We start from the raw sequence: 18,697 nt of genomic DNA, 5'->3' as shown, positions 1-18,697 counted from the left end.
CCTATGGCTGACCTGCTGCCTGCCCACCTGCCTGTTTGATAGCTGCCTTTCTGTCCTCCTGTCTGCCTGTGAGACTAAACATTTGTCACCTTGGGAGGCACAGAGTGTTCCTAAGATGACGCACAGGGAAGACAGGTATTAAGGGGTGGTCGTTCCTTTGCCAATAAAAGTCCGTCTATTCAAAGCTATGGTTTTTCCAGTAGTCATGTATGGATGTGAGAGTTGTACCATAAAGAAAGCTGAGGGCTATGGAACTGATGCTTTTGAACTGTGGTGTTGGAGAAGACTCTTGAGAGTCTCTTGGACTGCAAGGAGATCCAACCAGTCCATCCTGAAGGAAATCAGTCCTGAATATTCATTGGAAATACTGATGCTGAAGCTCCAATACTTTGGCCACCTGATTGAAGAACTGACTCATTTGAAAAGACCCTGATGCTGGGAAAGATTGAGGGCAGGAGGAAAAGGGGATGAGAGAGATTGAGGTGGACTCGATGGACACAAGCTTGAGCAAGCTCCAGGAGTTGGTGATGGACAGGGAGGCCTGGTGTGCTGCAGTCCATGGAGTCACAAAGAGTCGGACACGACTGAGCAACTGAACTGAACTGAAGGGGTGATCAGAAGGCTGAGGGATTCAGAGCCTCTGGGAGGGCCCTTGGGAAGCCTGGCATGTTCAGGGCCCAAGGCAAAACGTGACTCTGCCTCCTTCACCAGTGGCCCAGGTTGGGACCAGGCCTGGCTGCTGTGCTCCTGGACACCAGGGCCTCACCTCACCGGGGCTTCAGGGACTGCCTAGCTCTTGGGTGGAGGGAAGAAGGGGACTCACTGAAGGCCTCCTAAGACCTGTCTAGCCCTCTGACTGCCCCCTCAGCACCCGGGACAGCTGCTGGGAAGAGGAACTGTGCAGGTCTGGGATGTGAGTCATCACGGGGAGGGATGTTGAGTATAGTTTAGGTATCTGGCGCCCTGCTAAGCACTGTGCTCGTCTCAACCCTTCAGATCCTCTCACTAACCCTGTGTGACTTGTAGTGTGACCTCCATTCTTTAAATTCATCTTTATCGGGGTATAGTTACTTTACAATGTTGTGTTAGTTTCTTCCTGTGAAACTAACAGCAAAGTGAATCAGTCATAAGTATACATATGTGACTCCCATTTTACAGAGAAGGAAAGTGAGGCTTGGAGGGGTCAAGTGGCCTGTGTACAGTCACAGGAATGGAAATTCACGGGGCCTGGATTTGAACTTCAGATCCATGTTCCCTACCAGTCTTCCACAGGGCAGTTCTAGGCCGTGGTTCTCCACATCTGTCAGACCCAAAGCTGCCTTTTCATGATATTTTCTTTTTTATTGTTTCGGCTGCATCAGGCCTTAGTTGTAGCATGCGGAATCCATTGTTGCATGCAGGGGGCGTCTCTCTAGTCACAGCACGTGGGCTCCAGGGCACCCAGTGTGTGGGCTCTGTAGTGTGTGGGCTCAGCTGCACCACAGCATGGGGGATCTTAGTTCCCCAACCAGGAATCGAACCAGCATCCTCTGCATTGGAAGGTGGATTCTAACCAACTGGATCACCGGGAAAGTCCCCATATTTTCTATCGCTTCTTTTGTGCTCTGGAAATGAAATTTATGGCTAATATACCCACCTCTAATTAAAATCAATATATAATTAAATCAAAAGTAATAAATAATTAAATCACATTATATGATTAAATTAATATAGATAAGATAGTTTACAGATGTACATATATTTTTGTCCTGTAATATATATAAAAGAAATAAAGGGTAATGTTGTGTATTTGTGAACTGGTTAATTCCCAGGAAGGTGACAGCTAAAGGTGCAGACCTGAGATAGCGTCAATGTCTGAAATGGTGGTGAACTCTTGGTTAAGTTCTGAACAAAAAGTACACATTTCTTCCACTTTACACAGTAGTTGCCTCCCCACAAAATTTAGTGTATATTATGGATACCCAAGTCCTCTGTGTTTATGTATAAAATGGTGTTAGATTCTTGGCTCCAGTAATTATAAACACATTTCTTCACTTGTGTTGAGCAGGATGTAGAATCTGCCTGCCTTCTGGGGTTTCTGGAGTGCCTGGCCCCAGCCCCCTAAAATGCCAGCAGCCTCTCACCCCCCCACCCCCTACCCCCATCATTGTGACAGCCAGCCCCCAATTCCCCACCCCAACATGGTCACATGGAAAAGCCTCCCGCCCCTCATGGAGCTCAGCATTTGAGTCGGGGAGACAGATATTGTCACTAACCACACGTCTGTTGTAATAACAGACTGTGATGAGCAGTCTGTGATGGGAAATAAAGCCGGGGAAGGGGTGAGGGAAGACCCAGTGGACACGGCCAGGCACAGCTGCCGGCTGGCTTCTCTCTGAAGCTGCTCTCCCCGAGGACCCTGGGGACCAGGCAGTCGCTAACACGGGTGGGAACATCTTGGTTCTTGTTTTGACCCTTCAGAAGCATAGGAGGCTGTTGATCATACCCGCCTTTCTGGTACTTTCCCCTTGCTTTCCTTTCAGGGCTCACACAAAAAGTACTGGTAAAGGGGGATTTGGGAAGTTTAAGTCAACGAAGCAATAGTTCTGGTGTGAGAGCTGCGGCCAGCAGTAGGTGCCAAGGGCTCAATGGGCCCAGGGGTCCGGCTGCACACAGCTCGCTGCTTGGGTGCTGCTGAGTGCCAGCCTGACACGTGGGTGCCCGGGTGATACCTGTGCTCAGGACAGAGGCTGATCGGGTCAGGGGTGCAGGAGGGAGGCTGGGACGGAGATGAGGCCCTGGGGGTCAGGCTTGTGGGCCTGAGTGTGGCTGGGGTGGGCAGGGAGTGCCGGGGACTTCTGACCTGGGACAGCGTGACAGATCAGGAAAAGGGAACATCTGTGTAGGCTCGGGAGTGGCCAGGAAGATGGGGGCCGCTTGGGTGCTGGGGTAACTGTGGGAGGAGGGAAAGGTGGAGGCCTGGGGGCCTGCTCTAAAGAATCTTCGGAGAACCAGGGCCTTCCCAGAGAACCCTGGAGGGGTGCCGCCCCCGCTTGCTGTGTGAACACCTGCCTGGGAAGGGGCTCCTCTGGCATGGACCGCTGTTCCTTTTGTGACCTGGGCCTGTGTGGGTTCTGAACACACAAGTGGGTCTGCCTGTGTGCTATGGAGGATGCTGGGGACAGGACCAGTCCGCCTCTAGCTCCAGTGCTCAATTTGCAGAGTCTAAATTTAGGTGAAGGAAGGAAGGACCCCCCCCCCATCCCCCCGCTTGGTTTCCTATGGAGGGGAGGGTGGTGTAGGAAAAAGCCCAGCCCTTCTTACCCCAGCTGCCCTGGATGGGCACATGGGGGGTCTGTTTGGCTAGGGTTCCCCCACCCCAGCCGGGGGGTTTGGTGGCGAGAGAGGATCAATGCTCTGCTGGTTGCAGCTGCTCTGGGACACATCCTTCCTGCATAGGTCAGGGCTGAGCCAAGCCAGGCAGAGAGTCCCCTTTGGGACTTGGCAGGAAGCTGGACCAAAGCGGGCTGGGAGAATGTTGGGTGGTTCTGGCCCCCCTCTGCTTCGAGACAACGAGGGTGGAGTGGGGGTGGGGTGGAGTGGGGGTGGGGCCCCTGGTGGCAGAGCCCAGAGTGAAGGGGTCCTGCTCTGCCTGGCTGGGTGGCAGGGACGGCGATGCGGTGAGGAGGGAAGAGATGATGCAGACCACGCTGGCTCCAGGTCAGGAAGTTTTATTGCTGACATGCAGGAAGAGTCCCCATGTAGTACAAAAATATGACTTTATACAAACTTTTTTGTGACTTTTTCCGTTTTTGTTTCTTTACAGTAGGACTTCTCTCAGCGTGTGACACCCAGTGAGGGCAGACCCAGCCTCCTCTCATTTGCTTTGCCAGAAATTAATCAGACGGATGGGTTGACCTTGGAAGGGACCAGTCTATCTGACAGGCTTTTGCGGACCCGGAGGATATTGCTTTGAAAGGAGGAGAAGGACCACCAGGTGAGCGGGCCTGGAGGGTCCGGGCGGGCGGCCGGACAAGGGGCTCAGGTGAGGCCCTCACAGAAAGACAGTCACAGGCGCTAGGAGCCCTGGGCGGGACTGCATTTCCACTCCTTAGGAGACTTCTTTTTTGAAATAAATATAGAAAAGAGGGCATCCCACCCCCAGGCCCACCCCCGCGCAAGACCCTGGCTCTCAGCGGCTGGACGGCTGAGGGAGGCCAGCCTGGTGCTCAGGGGGGTGAGTGCGGGGCTCAGGTAGGCCCCGCGGACCCACTGAGGCAGAGGCTCGAGGCGCCCGCGTGCCGGGGTTGGGGGTGGGGAGGAAGGGGGCGTGGGCGGCCCTGCTACTGCTGGCAAGAGGTGGCCCCATTTTTTCCAGATGGGGAAACTGAGGCACAAGGAGGTTTTTTTTTTTTTTTTTTTGGGACCTTGCCCAAGTCACTCACAGTGAGTCAGCTTTTGGGGAGGGCGCAGCTCACACGCTGGGGAGCAAGGTCACACGGGCCTCGGTCACCTCCCCCACTGGGCAGGCAGGGCAGGGCTGAGGGCCCAGGGCGGCCTGGAGGGGGGTGCTCGGCTGCTCTGAGGGGCTGGGGGGGGGGAGGCAGGTCAGGGGAGGGTCTCTGCTTGGCGCTGGGCAGGGCCAAGTCCAGTGCGGAGAGCGGGGAGGGGGGCATTCTGGTGAGAACAGGGTTTTCTGGCAAGACGGGCATCCACTTCAAAATCTCGGCTCAAAAGGGCAGTGGGGCTGTTCTCAAGCCAGGCAGGGCCCCTGGCCCCTACAGGTCTCCCTCGTGAGCCCTGCAGCCCCCAGGAAGGACCCTGGCGATCTGCTGGGAGAGACACCGCCTCTGTTACGAGGCAGGGGGGGAGATGCCCCTGCTCTTCTCTGAACAGAGGGGTGATGGCCGTGCTCACAGCTGGCCGAGGACCCCTCCCATCCAGGTCAGCATCACCTCGGTACCACGGTGAGGGGTGGAGGAGGAAACCAGGGCTAGTGAGGGTGTGCAGCACCTCAGAAAAGCTGAGCTGGGAGAAAGAGAAGCCAGTCTAGAAGACCTCCCCATCACCGGAGACAAGGAGGGACTGGTGGGCTGGAGATGGAGGGGGCCGGCAAGAAGGGGCTTCTGAGCCCAGGGCTGAGGAAGGGGCCCACTGGGGGCTGTGCGCTCCCCTGCTGTCCAGCCAGGCTGGGGGCAGCGAGTGGCCACGGGCCAAACCACCTAGAGATGGCAGAGAAGCTGGTTTCAGTACAAAAATAAATATATTTGATTCCGCTTAAGATGAGGTGAGAGTTTTCCAAAGCTTGGACTGAGGGGCCTGGGGTCAGAAGGGGAGGGATGAAAACAGACTGTGAGGGGCCTGGGAGGGCAGTGGGGAGTGGGTGTTCTTGTGGGGAGCCAGCAATGAGCTGCACTTTCAGCTTATGTGGACTGTTGGGGGGCAGCCCCCTGGGGGTCGGGGGGGCGGGGGTCAGTGGCGGGCGGGCTCCCTCCTCCTCCTCCTCCTCACTCAGTCCAGAGACAGCATGGTTAAAGAGACAGAGGTAGATTAAAACGTTATGATTAAAAGCAGATTAGTTATCTAGGCTTCTCAGATTAAAAAAAAACCAAACAATCAAGCAATCATTCCAAAAGGTAGCTTCGCGGTACCTCTGCTGACCACACGGGTGACCTGGGCTGTCCCTGCCCCGTTCCCGGCGCAGCCCAGGCGAGAGTTGAGCACGGTGGCGGGGCGGCTGGCTGGGGGCCGGGACGAGGTGGTGGGCAGGCGCCGGAGCCCCTGCCCGAGGCTGCTATTTCCGCAGGTAGCGCTGGGCCAGGATGGCCGCGTCCAGGGGGTTCACGGGCTGCGCGTCGTGGCCCAGCCGGCGCACGGGCGGCACCCCCGCCCCCGACGGCCGCTTGGGTGCCCAGCCGCGGGCCTCGTGCCCGGAGCTCTTCTCCTCGGCCAGCAGCAGCTGCTGCCGCATGTAGTTCTCAAATTCATACTGGGAGCTCTCCTCTGTCACCTTCGCCTTCACAGGGAGACGGGCAGGCCGAGCGACAGGCGGGTGTGCGAGAGAGAAGAGCGGGGGGCGTCAGCTGGCTTGCCTCAAGAGGCCCCCTCCCCAGGCACCACCCCCTGGGCCCGATCTAGGAGTGGCTGAGAATGGGGGCCGAGGGGGAAGGTCCCTGAAGCTCCCCAGCCAACCTGGACCTCTGGCCTGCAGACCTGTGACCTCCTAACCCGCTGACCGTGGGAGAGGTCATGTTCCCTCAGAAGACCTGGTGCCCGCCTGTGCGACAGGGCGGTACGCTCCCCTCCCCTCGGCCCCCAGGGACCAGTGCAGGCCAAGTGTTAGGGTGGCCTGGGCGACCCTGTTTCTCTGTCGCGCCCCAGGCTGAGATCCCTGCAGAAGCCCACACACAGTCACAAACTGAAGTGGGAGGCCCCACCGCAGGGGGCTGGGGAGAGCAGGGCTGTGGAATCAGGCTGTGGTTGACTCTGAGCCCTGTGGCTTTGGGGAGGTTACTTTCTCTCTCTGAACCTGTTTCCTCTTTAGTGAAATAAGTACACACACGGGCTGCACAGGCCTGCAGTGAGGGCTGAGTGAGGTGTACTGGGGGCCCTCACTGCTTGCTAGGGGTGATTCTTTTTAGCTGCTAAACAGCCCTGGGGGTGGGTGGGAGCCAGGGGCGGGGTTCTGAAATTCTTCGAGGACAGGGGGCTCTGCTGTGGTCCTGGGCTGGCTCCACCCGGTCCCCCTGTCCAGTGCTTGCTGTGGGACTCGGGGTGGCCCAGAGACGGAGGGTCCTTACAGCTTCCCTCCCAGGACTCAGCAAGCCCTGCCCTCCAGAGGGCACCCTAAGATCACCCGCCAGCTGCTGCTGGGCACCCTGGGCCCGGCCCCTACCCCTGGCCCAGCACTTTCTCCAGTGCAAGGGACAGGGGAGGAGGGAAAACCAGGAGAAAATGAATCATCTGAAAAACGAAAAGCAGGAAGGGCGAGAGAGAACCCTGTGACTCAGAGGGGCAGAGAAGTGTGGCTGTATAAACGGCCAGTGTGTGGCAAAGCCAGGGCCTGGGCAGGAGGAGGAAGCCACCTCGGCTGCCCCACCACCCCTCTCTCAGGCCACAGAACTGCCAACTGAGCCAGACACGAGGCAGGCCCTGGGCGGCTCAGGCTGAGGAACTTGAGGCTCCTGTTCCCACTCCAAGGGCTGGGGAGAGGCCAAGGTGGCCCAGCGCCCTGCCAGGAGCTGCTACCTCCGCCCTGCCCAGCCTGCCCTGCCTGGAGGGCTGGTGCCTCAGGACTTGGCCAAATGGCCTGGCTGCCATCCCCAACTCACCTCCTGGGAGCTGTCTGCGTTGCTCATTTGGTCGTCGATGTCAGGAACCACCTGCAGAGGCCCGCTCAGAGAAGACAGGGACTGCCTGCAAGGGAGGCAGATGAGCGAGGCTGGCTCCAGGCAGCCCGGCTCTGCTCCCCCCAGCCTGGCTGCCAGGAGCCCAGCAGGGCCGGTCTCCGCTGCTCTGAGACTTGGCTGGAGTCAACAGACCTGGGCTGAGTACCAGCTCAGCCCCTTCCTGACACCACTGCCTCTGGTGCTCCAAGCCTCAGCTTTCTCAACCAATAAGTGGGGGACAACTTCTATCTCGCGGGCTGCGGTGAGAACTCAGTGAGATAAGGCCCATCCTATAGCTGGCATTGACTGGCACGCAGTAGGTGCCCAACCTGAGTTCTGCCTGCATCCTCCAACCCTGCCCATCAGGACCATCTGGAGACCTGACTCTGCCTGGTGGAGACAGGCCCAACCTCAGGCGACCCTCTGGGGAGGCAGGGCAGTGCCCACGGGCGGGCGGGACCCTGCTCTGCCCGGCACACGCACCACGACGCGATGGTGGCGCTGAGGGCCTCCAGGACGGCGGCGGCGGCCAGGCGCTGCTGGGGGTCGAGGACGAGCAGCTTCCGGATGAGACACACGGTGTTCTCAGAAACCCGGCCGTCCCTGATGCAGGAGAGAGGGGCAGCGGGGCACTCAGGCGGGGTGGGCTGGTGCTGGGTCCCCGGCCCAGGACGCCAAGCCTCACCGTGTTGTTTCTATCCCTCAAGCCCGATGGGCCAGAGCCCAGGAAGGGAGGACTCACTCGGGGATGGTGTACTCGGCGGCCTTGATCTTGCGGAAGAGCTCCTGCGGGATGCTGTCGTAGAAGGGGAACTGGCCATAGAGCATGGTGAACAGCACCACGCCCAGGGCCCACATGTCGCTGGGCTTGCCCCGGTACGGCCGGCCTGCAGGGCACACAGACACACACGTGCTCAGCCCAGGGCTGGGGAAGAACGGCCCTGCACTCCCTTCCCTGGCACTCCCGGGAGTCCCACCCAGGGGCCCCCCCTCCGCCCCGGCACCCTCACTTCTGGTCACCCTCCTGTGCTTCCTTCCAGGGTAAGCCACACCGGCCCCTCCCTGAGCTTCAGCCAGGCGCCTTCCTTCCTCCTTTATTCCTCGGGCTGGTTCCTGCTCGTGCTCTGCAGGCCCGGCTGCACGGAGGATGCCCCACCTCGGCGTGCTCCACGAGGAGGGGTCTCACCTGGCCTTGTGCAGCCCACCCCTGGGGCAGGCCTCACACCGCTTCCCCCCAGCACCAGCTCTGCTCTGCTCTGCCTGGGCTCCCGGGCGCTGGTCCAGCCCCATCAGCAGATAATCTCACCCGGGAGCTCTAACCATCAGGCGATTTCTCCCTGAGCTCTGACTTTTGAGGGAACACTGAACTTCAGGATTTTATTTTGATAATGACAATGCCGGCTATGGTTCATTGAGCCACACACTAGGTTAAGGGCTTATTTAATCCTACTGGGACCCAAGGAATTAGGGGCTATTATTATCCTGATTCCAGAGATGAGAAAATAGAGGCCCAGAGAGCTCAGTACCATTCCCAAGGTCACACAGGTTAGGTATTAACCAGACCATGAACTGTGGGGGTAAGGCCATGCCTGCCATTTCATAGCCTCACAGGTCTGCGCTTAGCACATAGAATCAAGGAAAGGCAGACTTGAGACCAGAACCCACTTGGGTCACCCCACTTTGTCCTCTTAACAATGGGGGGAGGCAGGACTGTTTTCAGCTTTTAACCCAGGAGACTGAAGCTCAGAGAGGGGGCTGAGGGCCGAGGCACACAGCTGCGTAACTAACATGGCCAGTCCCAGAGCCTGGTCTCCGGCCTCCCGGCCTAGGTCTCTTTCTGAGGCGGGGGTTCCTTGGTTTTATTCTCCAAGACTGGTATCTGTCTGGAGGAGCCAGAGGGAGAGGTCTCGGGCAGCAGGTGGAGTGACTGCACATGGAGGCCGCCCCGGCCTGGCTGCTGAGGGGACTCCACCAGAGGCAGCCCACCCTCCCGGCCCAGTCACAGACCCCACCTCACAGCTCTGGGCTGAGGAAGGGGCCTGGGTCTCCCTCCTGGCTCTGTCGCCTACAGGGAGGCCTTCCAGATGCTCATGTGGGGTGTATCCGGGCTGGGCTGTGGGGCGGGGGTGCTCAGGGGGCTGGGATACCCCGACACCCAGATCCTTCTCGCAGAGGCCACCGTGAGTCCAACCCTGACCCCCAGGCCTGGGAGGTGGCACCGCTGCCCTCTGCAATGGTTGTCCTGTCAGAGGCCGGGCGCTCCAGCAGAACCCTCAGCTGGGAGGAGGCCTCCAAGGAGACTGCAGATGGCTGTGGCAAGTTAGAGTGGCCTGTTCCCCGGGAAGACAGGTGACAACCGTTACTGTGAGGAGGGAGGCACGTGTGAGTGCGGGGGATGACAGGCCCCGGAGATAACCCTGCAATCTTCACGATGGAGGGATGGCAGCGGGGGTGAGCCCTTGGAGCGATCAGGACAGAGCAACCTCAGTTTGGCAAAGGACAAGCAACAAAGGAAAGAAAACCTATGGTGAAACAGTTAGGAGCGAGGGTTTGGGCAGAAGGCAGCCCTGGCGGGGCGGGGGAAGCCTCAGTTTTCTGGTGAACCATTAGCTGTGACTGTGAACAAGAGGTCTGGCCTCTCCGAGCCTCAATTTTCTCATCTGTAAAAATTCTACCTCATGGGGTAGCTGTGTGGTTTTAAACAGATGATGCTTGTCACATGGCTCAGTGTAGCGTCCGGCACCAACGGTACGATCAGAAGGTGGCAGCTAGGTAATTGACTTGTTCTGGGTACCACTACCTGTCTCAGCCATGGAGGCAGGGTGCTTGTCTGCCTGTTCACTGCTGTATCCGAAGTGTCTCGAACAGAGCCTTGTACATGGCAGGCCCTCAGTAAATACCAGCAGAGTAAATGGATGAACAAATAGACAAAGAGAGTGGTATCTTTGAGATGCAAGTCTCATCACAGTAACCTCCATGAAGACCTGTTCAAAGGCATCCTTTTGGACTTGAAATAAAGGATGTTTCCTAACAGGGCCTCTGCCAGGCCTTGCATGGCTGGACCCCCACGCGTCTCCCCTTGAACTTCTGAGCAACAGCCTCAGGGGCCTTTGGTGGGTTCCTGAAATGTGTGGTGCCACCCCTGCCCAGGCACACCCCTCCCCAGTGGGTTGCTATTATCCTCAAGATACAGCTCAAGGCCTTCGAGTGCCTATTTCTCACACTCACAGAAATCAGGCTTCTGTCCTTCCGAGAACTAATCTCAGAGAGTAATTAGTGTGATGACTGCCATCTTCCTCCATGAGACCCCACGTTTTGGGCCTGGACAGGCAGTACTGGTTTGGGTCACCACTGGAGCCCCAGCACCTCGCCCAGGGCACAGATACAGTCTGCTGCCTGAGTGAACGGCTGCAGAGCCTGACTGGGTGAGGGCCCTGGGGGCTGCTGCTGGCGCCCCGCACATACCGCTGAGCACGTCTGGACTGATGTAGGCAGGGCTCCCCCGCTGGTCCTTCAACAGGTCCCCCTCGCTCACGAGATGCTTCCCGAGGCAGAAGTTGGTGATGGTTATCCGATGCGTCCTGGGGGGCAGGAGGCAGAGCGTGAACAAACCTCAGTGTTTGTACCCCTGGCTGCCCCCACCTCTCGTCCCAGGGGCAGAGGAACCACACCCGCATCCTCTTCGTTCCCCTGGCCCTCCTTGTCTTCCCCGGGGCTGTGTGGGGAGTGCCATCGGGGGTGCAGACACAGGCCAGTCACTTGGGTTGAGACCTGGTGAGTTGTCCCCGCAGGGACCTGAGTCGCTCTGCCCAGGGGAGCTTCAGGGTACTCCCCTGAACCTGCACCCTTCCTGAGTCCTGGGGCTGCAGTTTAGGGTCTGGAACAACTGTGGAGATTTCTTCAAACAACCCCACACAGTATCTAGGTTGGGATGGACTGCGGTGTAGTTCAGCTCCCTCATTCACCCATGAGGAAGTCCAGCAGAGTCCTGGAGGCCTCCCTGAGGACCGCTTTGTCCCCCGGGGGCTGATTCCTTCGGTCATCACTCTTAGGATTAAGTACTATCACATTATCACTGACAACGCTAAACACTAATGCTTACTGAGGGCAGACCCTTATCTGGGCTTATGTGCCCAACAGGGGCTGTCTGCACTCACGCCTCACAGCAGCCTACGGTGGAGGCTTTCTCACTGCCCACTTCACAGAGGATGCAGTGAGGACACCCGGACAAGTGGAGGGGCTTGTCCAGGGTCACACAGCTAGTGAGCAGTGGAGCAGGGTCCAACCCAGGTCTGTGTGACCCCGGAGTCTGCACCGAGTGACACCGGGCAGGTGCCCACGGCATCCCTGGCTGGCGCCCAGCCCCTGACTTTCTCTTCCGTTCCCCCAAGCTAACTCACCCCTTGTCTGGTACCCGAGACTCTGCACTGACTAGAAAACCAGAGACCCCCATCTGAGAGTCGTGGTGAGAGGAGCTTTGGGCTCAGATCCTTTCTAGGAAGTCACAATGAGAACAAAAGTCGGCGGCCCCTGGGGATGCGGGGAGGCAGGGGCCTCTCCATCCGCTGGCAAGCAAGGCCTCCTGCGGGCTCCCACGTCAGCAGGCTGGGCAGGGAGGCCTGGGAGGACGGTGGAAAGGGAGGCTGCACCGGGGCCTCGCACGTGAGGCTCCCAGAGCCCTCCAGCTTTCTCGGGGAGTTCTGCTGGCAAGGGCTTGGTGCAAAAACAAAGGCCGCTCTGTCCCCTGCGTTCCAAATGGAAACGCTGACTCTCGCTCTCCACACAGGTCTGCCCTGGCACATGCCACAGAAACCAGCCTGGTGGCCCCCAGGGCGGCGAGATCCCGAGACGGGGTGGTGAAGGGTCTTGGGTGCAGGTCACGTCAAGAAGTAGGACTGCTCCCGCTTGGACCCACCCCCGTCACTGTCCTGAATAGACGACTGCTAAGACCTCTCATCCACGAGGGCCCCACAAAGCAGGCATGCTGCCTTTTCTCTATGGTTAGAGCTGGCCACGGGAGCTGGAGGCCCAAGACACTGGAAGGAGGACAACTCGGGGGACAGTCTGGTGGACTTGGGAGTCAGATCCCTGGGTTCCACTCTTGGCTCTGCCCCTGCCTGGCTGGGTGATCTTGGGCATGTTATTTAATTTCTTGCTAAACCTCAAATTTTCTCATCCGTAAAACAAGGAAAATATCAACACCTAACTCCCAGGGCTGTGTTAGGATTTAACAAGAAGAAGATCCCAGGGAAAGTGCTAAATCCAGGGCCTGACAACTAGTGACTGATGACCAGCAGCCAGCTGCGGGTACATTTCGTCCTCAGATGGGGGGCACAGCTGGCGTGGGTTACCCTGGGAGACCCCTCGGAAGACAGTGTGCAGAGGCGGCGGGCGAGAGGAGCCACACCGTGACGACAGGCCCGGGAGCGCACCTGCCTGCCTGGGCCTTCTCTCTCTGTCGTCAGCCCTCCGCGCGCTGGGCTCGAGGAAAGTTCGGCTGAGAATCTGCAGGGCGGGCTGGCACGGCCGAGCTGGAGCCTCTCCCACAGGAAACCGCACGGTCTGCTTCCAGCCCTCCCGACGCCTGGCCCCGCTCCCTGATCTGCCACCATCACTCTGGTCGGCGAGGCGCACAGATCCTGGGAAGTCCAGACCCCCCAGGCTGGTCCTGGCAGGAGGGGCGAGGGTGGCAGGGGTGCAGGGAGGGGGACTCGGCGTCAGCAGGGCCTGCTGAGTCACCCTTCAGCTATGGCCCTCTGGGCTCCCACACTGTGTCTCCTTTTCTAGGAAACTGGGTGTGCAAACGCACCCACGCGGAAAGAAAGGAGGATGGAGAAAGAACCCACAGTGAACCTCACGTAACCCCGAGAGGGGACTGTAACCCTTGCCCTTCACCCGTAGCCAGGGAACTTGCTGTCGCAGTTGCCTTGCAAACCCTTCCCCTGTTCCCTCCCCTGGGAGTGATCCGTTCTGCTGGGGGCTTCCGGCTTGTCTGCTGCCTCTCCAACTAGAGTTAGGGCCTGGCCTGATGGGCAGAAGGGGCTGGACCTCTGCCAGGTCCACCCCTGATTCACAAGGATGAGAGCAAGGCCCCACGGCGGGGAGGGGTGTGCTGGTGGACACTTGGGAGTAGGAGCTGGGCGGTCAGCACGGGTCTCCACAGTACCTCCCATGCCTTTCTGGCACCCATGACTCAAGCGAGAGGCGGCCAGGACCTCTGTCTGCCCAAGACGCAGCAAAGGGATTATCGGATTAGAGAATGTGCTGCCAAGAACCCGGGTCTGATAAGGTGTGGGTGCTCTGCAGTCCCAAGAAAACACAGCGACGGGTGCACACACACGCACGCACACACGCACACGCACGGAACAGCTGCTACAGTGACGCCGGCATTACTCAGACAGGCGTGACCTTCCGACCACATTCTCAGAACCTAGGGGCCCTGGAAAAATGGGAGCCGGCAGCTAAACCACCAATGGAGACAAAGAGGCCTGCGGCGCTGGTCTCGTTAGCACCGCAGAAGCCCTGATGGCACGCGCCCAAAAGCACCCTTGGGAGTCAACGTTGCTCAGCAGGCCAGGACCCAGTCCACCAACGTGAAGACAATGTGCTCCCAGGGCGGGGATGGTCTGCGCTCTCCGACACTGCCTCTCCTCGTGCACCACCTAGCTGGGGCCGGGGCACCGCGGGACATCCTTGCCAGCCACTCACCACACAGTGGGCCTCATCTCCAGAGGGAGGGCGTCAGGCCTGCAGCCTGGCTGGCTCGCATCAGGAACGCTTACGAGGGGCCAAACCCTGTAGGGAGTCTCATGTCTGGAGCCAGTATCTGCATGCATGCATGCTAAAGTTGCTTCCATCATGTCTGACTCTGCAACCCCTTGGATTATAGCCCACCAGGCTCCTCTGTCCATGGGGTTCTCCAGACAAGAATACTGGAATGGGTTGCCATGCCCTCCTCCAGGGGAATCTTCCCAACCCAGGGATCAAACCCGTGTCTCTTATGTCTCCTGCAATGGCAAGTGGGTTCTTTACCACTAGCCCATCTGGGAAGCCCAGTGTCTGCAGGGAAGCGCAATCATCTCTGCTTCCACAGACAGGATGCAGAAACTCAAAGTGCCTGGTTCCACACCAGCTTCTCAATACATGACTAAAAGAACGGGTGAATAATCACAGGGACGCGTGCTCATGGCCTCGAGGGTAAATCAAGTGGCAGTGCTGTGCTGGGAGCCGGGTGTGACCCCCGGGGCCGCTCCTCCCAGGTTTCTAACCCCCTCTCGGCCACTCAAGGGTTCACTCAGCCCTGGAACTCCCACCTTCCCTCCGCCCCGCGCAGCTCCCAGGACCAGGTTTTCACCATTGTTTTCTCAGGCTGGCAAACCTCTGCTTGTCCTTCGGGAACTGAGACGGCCAGAGTCTCGGCCCCTCTGTCCTCTGCACACTGGCCTCAATACAGTGACACCCGCCCCCCAGTTGCCCCCACCAGGCGGTGAGCTCCAGGAGACCGTCTGCAGCGCCAGCGCCAGCGCCGGGTGGGGCTGGAGACAGGCTGTGCACAGAGGGGCATCTGGGGCTGGCACGGCCAGGTCTGGTGCCCCAGGCCCCTCCCCAGAGCTCCTTTTCCTGTGACCACTGCGGCTTTGGCCACTTCCTAGGGACAGTGGGCCCAGGACGCTACGGGATGGGCGCCGACATTCTGGACAGATCCCCCACCACACCACTTCTGCCACGAGGGGTGTGCGGCCTGCCATCTGTAAGCTCTCTGACCCACTCTAACACCGGGAGTGAGAGAGGTGAGGGTGAGAGGCTCAGGGAGATCGGGGGACCGTGTTTCTAGGATCGTGGTGACACACGCCGGTCCTGGGCCCCTGCACGGCTGGTGCATCCTCTACCACGGCCCCAGATCAGGGGTCCCCAAGCCCTGGACCGGTGGTGATCCGTGACCTCCTAGCAAGCAGGAGGTGAGTGGTGGGTGGGACTGAAGTCACCCCCTATGCCCGTCTGTGGAAAAAAGTGTCTTCCACGACCCGGTCCTGGTACCAAGGAGGCGGGGGGTCCGCTGCCCCAGGTCACTGGGAGGGGCCCAGACCCTCTGCCTGAGTGGGATGAGAGCCCGGGGCGGGGCCTCACATGATGTCCCTCTGCCACCGGCTCCCCGAGGATGCCAGGGTGAGCTGCCCAGACCCCCTCCCGCAGGAAGGTGCTCTGTCCCTGCTGCTAGGAAAGTCATCCTTTTCCAGGAAGTCCTCTCAGCCAAAAGAAGCTGCCCTGCCCAAAGCTATGCCCCCGGGCACAGCCTGCAATTCAGTGGCACGCTGCAGTCAGGGTACAGGGCCATGCGCCCCTTGACTGGATGCGGAACCTCTGAAGGGTCACCTGGCTTTCCAGGCTGAGGCCCTGTCGTGACTGCCCAGAGTTCAGCTTCTCCCTAACCCAATCTCGCCCCCTCCTCCCCGAGCATGCGCCCCAGGAAACTTCCTGCATGCACATCTCAGAGTCTGTTTCCTGGGAACCTATCCAGCCTTGCTTTGCTCATCTGTCATTCCGTCACCCGTTGGTCTATTTTTTATAGTCATTTACTGGGCACCCACTGGGCATGACAAAACGAATGGACTAGGGAGACTGCTGAAATCCTTCCCAAGGCTCCCCTTCTGAGCAAGCACCATATTCCCCTGCGGCAAAGGACAGAAGCAGGCATCCCATTCCCCAGCCCCTGGGGCTCCTGGGGGAGGTGGGCTGTATGGAGTCAGAATCTCCATGGGGACGCTGGGGCTCTGGGCAGATGCAGTGTGTAGCCTGTCCCAGCCCTGAGAGTCCATCGTGAAAGAAGAAAAGCGAAGCTTACCTCTTATTGAGCACCATGTTCCCTAGCTTCAGGTCTCTGTGCACGATGTTTTTCTGGAAAACAACAGGCACGTGGTTTGTACTGTGACGATCAGAGCCAGAGGGGTACCTGGCCTGTAAGAGGAAGGCTCTCCAGGTGTTGGGGAAGACACGCCTCTTTAGGTTTGGGGCTCAATTTGCAAGCCTCGGACAGATGAAGACCACTCTAAGGCCTCATTAAACATGTGCGCGAACTGGGCAACATGTGAGCCCAGGTTGTCTTGGCCCCATCTACGGCGTTTACTCTAGTTCTTTCTCCCTCTAAGGCAGCCACCAACGGAGAAAACCACTCCTCTCTCTGCCTCCATCAGACATCCCACAAAAAAAAGCCAAAGCAAACCCCGCTCCCTCCCACCAAATCCTAAACACCTGCTTAGATCTGGGGTCAGAGGTGAATTCTCACAGTTCTGATGACGAGTATCGCAGGCTAAGCCCCACAGAAGCCATGTGTCCGAAGGCAGCCCAGGCTCTCCTAACCTGTGCCTCGGGGTTCCTGACACCCCTGACTCTAGGAAAGGCTCAGAGACAGGCTGTGGCTGCCCCCGGTGGGTGTCTCACCCCTAGCCTTTCAACTGATGGGCATTACTGTGCTGGACTCTGCTGGGCGGCCCACACGCCCCAGGATGGTGGGCTGGGCCTGCGGCACACGCCCTCAGGTGTGCCATCCAGCCGCGTTCCTTCTGGACATCCCGGCTGCAGAGCACGCTGGGCGAGGGCAGGACAGCGCTGAAGCTGTCAGAGCAGCAGGGTGGCTTTCCATGGAGAGGAGGCAGGAGCCACAGGGCGGGCCTCACCTGGTGCAGGGCCTCCACCACGCGCACCACGTCGTAGAAGATGACCACGGTCTCCCGCTCGCTAAGCCTCTTCTCCTTGATAACATAATGCTGCAGGTTGATCAGGTCGGCCGTCTTGTCGCTGAAGTCGTGCGCGCAGAGGCAGTCGAGGACGAGGCAGATGCGCTTCTTCATCTTCTTAACCATTCGGCTGGATTCTGTGTCCTCAACCACTTCACAGGTGCGGTCCTGGGAGGAAGGGCGCAGACCGGGGCTTGGTCGTGGGCCCAGCAGGGGCTCTACTGGGGCTCTACTGGCGCCTGGAACAAGCCTGCATGTGAGTGGTGGGGGCCTGACATCTGGGCGGCATGGACCCCGCGGCCCTGCTTCCCCTGAGCCACTGCCAGGCCCAGACAGGGCCCAGGCTGAAGCAGCGCGGGTCAGGCTTTAGGCTCCGGTCCTACTGCAAAGCGTATGGCTCAGGGCTTGGCACCGAGGGCCCAGTGTGCTGGCAGCCCTCTGAGCGCCGTGTGAGGGCAGCACCCTCAGGGCCTCAGGGCCCCCATCTCCCTTAGCTCTCCCAGAGTCCAGCAATGATCAATGCAAACTTCCTTCCGATGTCCATGATGGTGGGAGCTAAGAGTTCTGTGTGTTCAAGGCAACTGTTTTCACATGGATGCAGGATTCCTGGGCCATACAATGGCGCTGGCCCCTGATGGCTGATTTCAGGCCCTGGCTCCTCCTTGTCCTAGCTGCAGGACCTGGGGCAGTTCAGCTAACCTCTCCAAGTTCCTGGTTCCTCATGTGTGAAGGGGGGCTGGCAACTTCTATCTCATAGGGGTGTAGAGAGAAAAGACAACCATGCCAAGTGTGTAGTAAGCACTTGGGCTTGGTATCAAGCCAGGGCTTGGTAAGATGACGCTGCGACCAGCCCTAAGGGTGGTAGTTCTGGATGCATTTTCTGGTGCAGTTCTGGATGCATTTTCCTTGCTAAAAAAGTATGTCAAGGGGGAGAAAACACAGTGCAACATGGGGACTTTTATCCCAGCAGCTCCGTGCCAGCACAGCAGGCTGGGGGACTCCTGGGGACGAACTCCGTATTCCTCCTCCAGGGCAGATCATACCTCTCATTCTGTCTTCCCTGGAGGCCCAGCCCTGTGTCTGGTACACAAAGGACTCTGGAGAGGCTTCTCACCACTCAGGGTCTCTTATCCAAAATGTCAGACACCAAGGCCAAGCTCTGGAAGCTACCAGAGATGAAATACTAAGAAATCATCACCACCCCCCATTTGATTTCATGTTTAAGGGACACAAATTTTCAGAGGTGCCTTTCAGTGCACATCTAAGAATGAAGACCTTGGTGGGGTCTATGTGTGGCAGCGGGAGGCATTTCCCACTTATTTTACCTCAAGAAGTCAAGCCAACAAGGAGTTTTTATTGCCTGAAATAACAGCAGTGATGAGCACGTGTGTAGCTGGACAGCTCAGGGCGTTCTACCCTCTCATTCATCCTCCTAGCACCATGCAAGGTGGGCACAGTAATCACAGCTCTCAGACGAGGGATCTGAGGCTTGGGAAGTGACTTGCCTGAGGTTACATCACCTGAATTCAGAACTGCCTGCTTCAAAACCTGTGCGCCCTCCCTGACACCAGGCCCATCCAAGCACGCGTGGGCCTG

General features: G+C 58.7%; 1 protein-coding gene across 4 annotated transcripts in view; it reads right to left on the bottom strand.

The window, feature by feature from the left end:
• Positions 1-3,694: 3,694 nt before the first annotated feature.
• STK40 (serine/threonine kinase 40) overlaps positions 3,695-18,697 on the bottom strand; it is a 37,380-nt gene continuing 22,377 nt past the window's right edge. For all 4 annotated transcript variants that reach the window (XM_065916307.1, XM_065916303.1, XM_065916324.1 and 1 more), the window contains 7 exons: positions 17,042-17,269; positions 16,210-16,262; positions 10,833-10,948; positions 8,110-8,254; positions 7,851-7,970; positions 7,311-7,395; positions 3,695-5,995 (listed from right to left, as the gene is read on the bottom strand). In XM_065916307.1, the coding sequence (XP_065772379.1) occupies positions 5,774-5,995; positions 7,311-7,395; positions 7,851-7,970; positions 8,110-8,254; positions 10,833-10,948; positions 16,210-16,262; positions 17,042-17,269 (969 nt within the window). In that variant the 3' untranslated portion in view covers positions 3,695-5,773. The remainder of the gene's footprint in view (positions 5,996-7,310; positions 7,396-7,850; positions 7,971-8,109; positions 8,255-10,832; positions 10,949-16,209; positions 16,263-17,041; positions 17,270-18,697) is intronic.

The sequence above is a fragment of the Muntiacus reevesi genome, chromosome 1, assembly GCF_963930625.1.
Source record: "Muntiacus reevesi chromosome 1, mMunRee1.1, whole genome shotgun sequence".
Classification (NCBI taxonomy): Eukaryota; Metazoa; Chordata; class Mammalia; order Artiodactyla; family Cervidae; genus Muntiacus; species Muntiacus reevesi.
The sequence above is the reverse complement of the archived record's forward strand: the minus strand, read 5'-3'. Positions and strand labels throughout refer to the sequence as shown.